The 8,871-nt window shown below is 40.3% G+C and overlaps 1 protein-coding gene across 1 annotated transcript; it reads right to left on the reverse strand.

The window, feature by feature from the left end:
• Nucleotides 1–2,614: 2,614 nt before the first annotated feature.
• Nucleotides 2,615–6,181, reverse strand: LOC119732959 (succinate dehydrogenase [ubiquinone] cytochrome b small subunit B, mitochondrial-like). Its single transcript, XM_038206544.1, has 4 exons — nt 6,109–6,181; nt 5,143–5,253; nt 3,490–3,637; nt 2,615–2,788 (listed from the first exon to the last, which is right to left on the reverse strand). Exons 1-4 carry the CDS (start codon nt 6,137–6,139, stop codon nt 2,626–2,628), a joined length of 453 nt encoding a protein of 150 aa, XP_038062472.1. The 5' UTR covers nt 6,140–6,181; the 3' UTR covers nt 2,615–2,625.
• Between the last annotated feature and the right edge of the window lie 2,690 nt (nt 6,182–8,871).

Below are 8,871 nucleotides of genomic sequence, written 5' to 3' on the forward strand. Positions count from 1 at the left end.
TAGCCTGTTAGAGCTTTCATCAAGAACCATGGCGTTTATCCAATGCCAATATTTTGATAATAATAATAAGTCTGTAACGCAAGAGGTAGGCTATTATTAGCGTACATAATTACACCTTTAGCCAAAGCTTGTCGAAAAAGTTGGACTATTTTAACTGTATGGTATATCTAGTCCATTACAAGTCTTCACAAGTTTATCAAACGCCAATAATGAGTCGTCCTTTCCCAAGTCAAGTCATGATCACAAGCTCTTCAAACGAAGTGCGACAAAGGCATCCCTGTTATTGTTACTGTTCATTTTTTGTTAGGCAAAAAAAAAATCTCCGGTTTCTGGTATGGAGCTTGCCCCAAAAGAGGTGAAGCAACGCAGGTTTTTTTTCCCCCTCCTACTTTTCTTCAAATGTTGGCTTACAGATGACGCTTCGATCCCCTAAAAACTCTCAAAAATATCCTTCAGGGTGGAACTTGAGGTGATGTCAGTAAGGCCATAAGGCTTGAGAATTCTGCACCCACTTACGATCTCGACAGACATGAAAACTCTTCGGGACATTTTGATAGTCAAGACGAAAATCAGATACACTACCAAACACTCCAGCGACATTAACATTGTACTGCTCATGCGTGTGCTGCTCATGCGTGTGCTGCCAGGCTGGTTATTAGTCTGCTCCATTACATATTGCGCTAATTAAAAAGCATTGGAATTTTTTTTTTAAATTTTGCCGATGCGCACAGCTACTGTGATCCGCACGCATACCAGAAACCAGAGACTTCTTTGGGGGACTTACTTGTGACCAGACAAGTTTCCGCCTGGACTTGTGATGGACTCGGATTAGTTATTTGTGGAAGAGTGGTTATGATTATGGACATCTGCTCATAAAACTCACATCCCCCTGATCTAGTCACCTGACTATTTTACAACAAATTCACATTTGGGGGTACTGTACGGATAACAGACCATTCTTGCACACATTAATGTTAAAATCCTGTACGTAAACTACACAGCTTCAAATCAAATGCAATATTATTTCTACTGTTAACAAAACAAGTATGTCAGCCTGAACTTCTCACTCAGCACAACTTATTCCTCTGCCTTACGGTAACTGCTCAGGGCCTGTCTCAGTTCATACTGGGACATGTTCTGGGCTTTGTACCATCAGGTATACATGTACAGCGTGTGTCAATAAAAACGCAGGATTCAAAGCGATTTTTTTTCTGAGAAAATTATGCTACTGGTGTGCCTAAATTGATAAGGATTTGATTGTCCATAATTTCATCTTTGACAAGATTTTTGTTTGGTGGAATTTGGACTTTTGGTTCAAAAGTTATGACAAGTTTTGTGAAGCCCTTCTGAAGCGGGTTGGTCTGATTCAATGACCTTAACACAACGACCAGTTATGTACAATGTAGGTATGCATTGAAGACAATTAAACCAGAAAAAACTTTCTTTGAAACAACTGATGATAAGTATCACTTAAATTTAATAACTGGACTATCATTGTTTCAAAGCATCATGAATTATTGACTAATAACATTGATTGTGGACTAAAGGATTATGTAAGCCTAATCCTGCCACACATGTCCTTCTTTGTGATCCACAAATACTTTCACCTGTACTGAACTCAAACCTTTCATTAGGTATGTGTGATTTCACATCAGACCAGCTTGGAATTTATAACCCTTCTTCAATGTACTCTATCTCTGGACAGGATTGTCCAAATGAGATGGGATAAAAAGCATAGTGAAGAGAAGGAAAGGTACTTTGAAAAGAGGGTTAACATTATGATGAATAGGGGTGGTTTATATTCTTAATATTTTTGTTTCTAATCCTGCGTTTTTATTGACACACGCTGTATAGTTGCAGTATTCTGAACAAGTTCCAAGCAATCTTTCCACCAATCTTCCCACAATGAAGTGATCAATATCGGTGCGAAAAGCAGTTGCTGATGAAGAGTCTCACGGAACATGTCCTGGATAAATATGATGCAGAGCTTAATTGGGACACAATGAATGAATATAGCCACAACCTGTCCGAAACTCGTCCCAGATATGACTAGGCGGGCCCTGACCAATACCAATATGATTTGTGTTTCTGCAACAGTGGGTTCAATCATCCAAAAAGCTATGTAAAACTCACATTCGTTGTCAGCCAAATTTTAGCCAAGTAAAATTCAGTGTCACGTGAAATTTGGACTCCTGTGAAATCTGGTCCCTTTACCTATATAGACATGCATCAGCATCATATGCATCAGCGAGTTCCCTTTCTATTCGCTGAGTCATGGATGCTATAGTCCATGGGGATGTATATCATGGGAGTCCAAATTACACACCACACCGGACTCCAAACCCATTAGAGCATAATCCAGTACATGTATTGGGTCGGGGAGGGGGACGGGGGAAATGGGTAAATTTTTTTCTGAAAAAGGGTTGCACGGAATTTTGGACCCACTTGACTCGTGACTGACTCTGGTACAACCCTGAAAAGCTTGGATAGACTCTATGTATAGTGGCCATCTTAACAAAGGCATTGCCCTCTAAGGTGCCTGCCACGCATAAGGTCTATTCGTAGTCATGATAGAGAGATTTAGATATCATTTCTTTGATGTATTTCATGAGGATCTGGGCTGGTTTATGACCACAGCATCATGATGGCCTTGGTGATCCCGACATCGTTGTAGTTGAAGTAGCAGAGCCCAGCAAACGTCAACACCGAGACGCCGAACAGACAGGAGTTGGCCACCTTGGGTAAGGTCTTGCCGGGCATGTAGTCCAAGAAGATCGACTCCATACCCCTTTTCAAAGGAATAACACAAATGTACTGATTAATTCTACTGTGGTGTGATTCGAACCTGCGACCCCTCAAACCCCTCAAAGATGCTAAGCAACGGTAGCGTAGAATTGTAAAAACTTAGCAGATGTGAGAAGACAAGCCCGGAAGCCTGTTCCATGGGAAAGCCCGGAATCAGGTACATGTAGGGATGAAAACTCGATCCAGATATAGCCCTAGGTGGGAATTGAACCGGGACCGCAGAGGTGAAAGGTTACAAAGGCAATAGTATACTAAGGGGAGAATGCAAATTAACCCTAACTCCCTAGGCCTTTTTGCTGGGATGTAGCCTCAATCCTGCAAAATCTTCTAATTGGCCTCATGGAAAAATAGCATAGCCTCAATCCTGTGAACCTCCATTATTTCTTGAATATGGTCCATGGAGAGGTGACCACTGCCTGAATCCTGCAAAATCCTCCAGCTATGACTGTCAATAGGTTGACGCAGAGGCAGTGCAGAGGATTTTAAGTATAATCAAGGACTAAATTTATGCTAGGCTGAGCATAAACAACACAAGTTTTCCGGCCCAAGACCTTGACACATAGTGCATCCTCCGAAATCACAAACGCTCTTTTGCCATGTAACCTCAATCCTGCAAATTCCTCCAAAGGCAATTTGCAAAAAGGATTTTGGAAGATTTGGGATGGTTAGGGTTAATAAACTTACCAGTGGCCATGTAAAGTCAGACATCCGGCCAGCACGTAGTCCAGCAAAGGATGCTGTGTAATGAAAGCAGTCGGAACGGCTGCCGTCATTGCCAGAGTGACCATGTGCTCAAATTTCCAGCGCGTCGACGCCATCATACCAGACTGACCTGGAAATACAGAATACGAACTCCGTAGTGGTGTGCATTTACGGGTAGACCGGGAACCTGGTACCATATTGAAGTAAAACACTGTTATCCAGTCCTTCTGATTTGAAATTCACAGGCGTGTGGAAAAAGCACACTTGGATTTTTCTAGGTGTGTGGATTTTTCTAGGTGTGTGAATTTTTTAGGCGTGTGATTTTTCTAGGTGTGTGAATTTTCTAGGCGTGTGATTTTTCTAGGTGTGTGGATTTTTCTAGGTGTGTGAATTTTCTAGGCGTGTGATTTTTCTAGGTGTGTGGATTTTTCTAGGTGTGTGAATTTTCTAGGTGTGTGATTTTTCTAGGTGTGTGGATTTTTCTAGGTGTGTGAATTTTCTAGGCGTGTGAATTTTCTAGGCGTGTGATTCTGTGGCCGAAGCTGGGACTGAATAATCTGGTACTTTTTTTTTATAATATTCATCTTGGTTTTTTTTTCTCTTCACCGACGCACATTTTTTCACAAAAGTATAATTTTGCGTACATGTATGACGAGGTGTGCGTTACAGAGGGATTCAGGCGTGCGATTATTCACACTTCTCGGGAAGATTTTAGGTGTGCGATGGCGTGGGGGTGCGATCGCACAACTCAAATCAGAAGGACTGGTTATCCTGGTACCCTGTTGAGGTAAAACATGGGTATCCAGTTACCCTTAAAAGAAACCCAACCCTAAAATTCAAGTCGTCTGAAAGGTTTTATAGCTTGACAGAGTAAACTGCAACTTTCGCGATCCCTCATCAGGATGTCACATGTTAAAATGCACCTACATGTAAATGTGAAATTTGTTATCGGTTTCCATGTAGCGGGGCTTTTATTTGGAACATTTCCCATAAATGACGTTCTGAACTTTTCTTTTTTCACGGTCTGAAAGGTTGGGCCCGGGTACATGTACCTGATCCTGAAAAAAAAAAACCGTCAGGTACATGCATTTAAAAACTCGACAGATGATGCCCGTGAAAGTCGCGGTTTAGGCCGGTCATTTTTGTTTCACCAGTTTGAAGGCTCTTTATTAATTAAAATTTTCTGTAATCCTAAATGAATAGGTATTAATTATATTCCCGTAAAACATTTTAAATGCTTAAAGGGAATGTACAACATTTGCTTTTGCTGCAATTTTAAGAAATAAATGGATTTGGAGGATAAGTATGTTTTAGCAAATATTGTTGAACTGAATTGTTTCATGTTTAGGGTTGTAGATGCTGGAAAAACCTAGAAAACCAATCATGTTCTTGTAGTCTAGTTCCCTGACTCCACTTAAGATGAAACAGAGCAATTTATAGACTTTGGGGAATTGTAAGTTCAGTGAATCGGTCTAGCTGGCTTGTACCCCTTCACAGGTGTGTAATCAACTGCAAAGAAAATGCGGAGCAGTTTTTGAAAAAAGCCAGTTTTCTCCAAGCTGGTCGGCTGACAAAGTTACACTGAAGTGGACTTGGGTGTTACTTCGTGGTGTCAGTGACGATATTTCAACTTACCAGCATTCTGATTCTGTGGAGTTGTGTGTACAGCTGTGGGAGCGTAAGGTGTCCTAGCATTATCGGTCTTCAGAAACGAGCGGGTCACAAGCTGAGGGCTGACCAGCAAAGCTGTGCACAAATGATCGTAACTTCATTACAATCTTCCATAAAAAAAACCCAGTGAAATCTAGTGACATTAGCTTGCGGGTTCACCATAGAAAAATACATGTACATATATACATCTCTTTCGTGAGGAACATGAGTGGGCTTATTTGTTCATTATTTTGGCGTCTTACATGTATATTTATCATAGCTACATGGATCATTGCGGTAGGTGTAACACGATTTTCAACTGCCATCGTTACGGCATTGCAAAATCATTAAGAGGTCATTGCGAATTTATCAAGTGTATTGCATTTGCAATTATTGCCATTGCTTGAGGTTACATGTATCATATCTATTTCTTGAAAAAAAATCTATATAGGCCCAATTTTTTCCTAACAAAATTGGAATTAATGTTTCTGTTCATCATCATGATCATGTTAATTGTTCATGCCGAGTTTGCTCAGTCATTGTCAGTCCCTGATTCATGTCTTTTCAACAGTTTTGCAATGACTTACCTTTATTGAGTTGCCTATGACATGTATGAAGAAAAAACGTGGCATCAACATTTTTTTTTAAGTTTGTCAAGTGTCCGAAATTTGGGCAACATCTTATGATGTAACGTTACACACATTGCTATAGAATGTACATGTATGATGTAGCCTATTGCACGCAACCGCACGCACGTCATGCACGTAGGCCAGACAACTTTGCCGACTTTTTCGAGATGTGCTTTACCATGTTTACAGCATAATTTCCCCAAAACGATTCTTAATTTTACAATTTATTTTTAAATTCTAAACATAGGAATCGGAACGGTAACAAAGATACACAAGTAACGTGTAAATAAAGAATTAAAAAAGAGAGATTTTTGTCACTAACCTCGGGTCCGAAGAATTCTCAAAGCCGCCATCTTGCTTTCTGATGGGTAGTCGGGTCCCCATCCCCTGTTTTGATTCACATGTAAGAGTTCTCATTGTATTTTATACACTGATACTGGTTACCGTCCCACGGTTCCGTCCACAAAAAGCACTGTTGCGAAGTGGCGGAAACACGCAGCCTTCCGGCTACACGTACAAGGCCAGCATGTCATCACGCACGTCAGCTGCCTGAATTTTCTTCGGGCAGAAGTTCACTTTCCAATTTTCCTCAATCCCCATTACCACTTCTAATCCTGGACGTAATTACGGTCTTGTGTGACATGATAGAGTATGGTGTTTCTATCACAGTAGTTTGTTGCTCTACCTCAGAGTTCCCTGAAGCCAAACGTGTTTTGAAGCCGAGGTTTCGTAACTGCAAGTCTTGTGGCTTGACTGAAATTAATTTCTTCCGAGGGGTCACATGGGCCCGGCCGGGAGGAGGGGCGAGAACATTTTTCATTCATTCCATTGACTGACAAATTCTTTAAAAATCAATCAATTATTTAGTCAATACAGACTTGGTGTACGGTAAGGTATGCAGCTGGTGTTCAAAATGCTGCTCAAGTGAACACAATGTGATTAAGCAATTTGCAGTATAATATTTGAGGCTTTGCATGGTGGGGTATCGGTATCGTTTCGGTATGCGGTAACACCATGTGGTGACTGCTTAGAAGATATTAGTTCTGAAAAGAACTTGTCCTGCTTATTATCAACTTTGCTAAGTAGTTTTTGTTCTGATAAGAACAGCCCTGCTGTAAGTTCTAAACGAACTTGTCTTCTAAAAGACAAGTTCGTTTAGAACTTACAGCAGGACTGTTCTTATCTGAACAAAAACTACTTAGCAATGTTGATAAATTTGCAGTATGTTATGATGTGGTCAGTGTTTGTATTCGTTCACTAAACTAAAGGCCTAATCATGTTAGTTGCTATACATGTAATTGGCTTCAAATAAGTTATCTTAACGGAGCAAGACTCGATTGGCAGAATTGTAACAATTATCATATCAACAAGGCTTAGTGAAGTTAATGATGCCAATTCACGGTAAGCGAAGTACTCTTTATAGTGATGAGAGACATATTATTATACATTTTGAATTTGTCGTTTTTTACTACACGGCCTGTAAACATGATTTTTCTTGCAACTACAAAGCACGACATGTAATAAATCTATTTTGTAAATCTATTTTTTCATCAACATAACAAATCCATTGATAATTTATTATTATGTGAAGTGAATATGGTGAGTTATAACTCATTACTGCAGAGAAGTTCTATATAGTGATCATGGTATTCAAGCAAAATATTAATGTATACAGAAATACACGTGGTTGCTATCATTCATTATTACCCCGTCTTATACGACCAGAAATCATGCAAAGATCTGATGAATTGAGTTCCCTGTGAATTGTCATTTTTAATAACGCATCTATCGTCGACTCTCGAGACATAGACACAAGGGAAGTTTATCGTACATCATCATCATCATTGGCCGGCCGCAGCCGAGGTGGATATAACCAAACTCTTGCAGACTCTTCCAGACACTGCTTTGTTACGAAAAAAAAATGATGTACATGTAATGAGACAAAAAGAGAGGCCGTCAAAATGCCTCATTAACATTTAATGGAAGACAATAAACCTTGATTTGTTCCCCTTTTTCCATTTTCGGCAATCACTTGACCTATATGCCTACTTTATTTTTCTTTGCAACGATGATCACTTTTTTTTAAGGTATACCTAGTCCCGATATGAGGCCCTCGGCCAATTGAATTGGAATTTATTAGAGGGACTTGAGGTAAAATTTCGTCATACTTTCTGAAAAAAATGTAAGCTCTAGGGACGCTTCCAAGGGTTAAGACTTAAAACCTAAAATGGAAGTGCCTCAGTTTCCATCAAGGGCGGATCCAGAACACAATTTTTTTTGGGGGGGGGGCCAAAAAAAAATTTGGTCCCCCAAAAAAAGTGGGTCCAAAAAATTACGGCGTGGGGTTCGGGGCCCGCTGAAGGGCCCCGATTTTTTTTTGGATTCTTGATGCTTTGTGGTGCGATCTGAGGCAATTTTTGACCACTTATAACCAATGTTTTTTGAGGAAAAGATGGTGGTGTACTCATTGCCTGCCTTTATTGCGATGTCACATAAAACAAAAAAAATTGGTTTCTTTTTTTTGGGCCCCCCCCCCCCCTGGATCCGCCCTTGGTTTCCATTAACCCTCTGACTTGGGAAAGAATATGATTTTATAGCGTAGGCAATTGGACTCAGTCACTTATAGCTGCCAGCGTAGTTGCATATCATGAAGTTAACATTCAAAGTCTGAAAAGGTCATGGTAGAATATAAGGTACGATTCATTATATGTGTGCCGTTGTCATATGAAAATCGGACTCGTATGAAAATCGGACTCTTTTCCCTTTTATTGATTAAACCCTCTCACGTGACCGGCCCCCTCTCCTAATTATCTATGCATGAGCATGCGCAATACCACCAATGAGTCCGTATTTCATAAAGCCTAAATTCATGCTACACCGTGATGAATGCAGACAACGAGTTCTTATTGACACGAAGTTCAATGGGATTAATATTTAACTATCCATGGTTGCAAGCATCATATACGATGTACGGTAATCGTCATGTTATGGGTATCCGCCCGCTGCCAGAAGTGTAAATCGACTGCCTGTCGAACAGATCGAGCCAAGAAATTCGTTTCCAGCAAGCCAAAGCGACAGGTAAGCC

The sequence above is a fragment of the Patiria miniata genome, unplaced genomic scaffold, assembly GCF_015706575.1.
Source record: "Patiria miniata isolate m_02_andy unplaced genomic scaffold, ASM1570657v1 HiC_scaffold_25, whole genome shotgun sequence".
Lineage (NCBI taxonomy): Eukaryota > Metazoa > Echinodermata > Asteroidea > Valvatida > Asterinidae > Patiria > Patiria miniata.

Bases quoted from the DNA above. Each gene is read 5' to 3' on its own strand.
- LOC119732959 (XM_038206544.1), bottom strand. From the start codon at position 6,139: ATGGCGGCTTTGAGAATTCTTCGGACCCGAG. The intron at 5,254-6,108 runs GTTAGTGACAAA...ATTTGTGCACAG, and splicing joins GAGAATTCTTCGGACCCGAG to CTTTGCTGGTCAGCCCTCAG. The intron at 2,789-3,489 runs GTAAGTTTATTA...TCCTTTGAAAAG, and splicing joins CTGACTTTACATGGCCACTG to GGGTATGGAGTCGATCTTCT.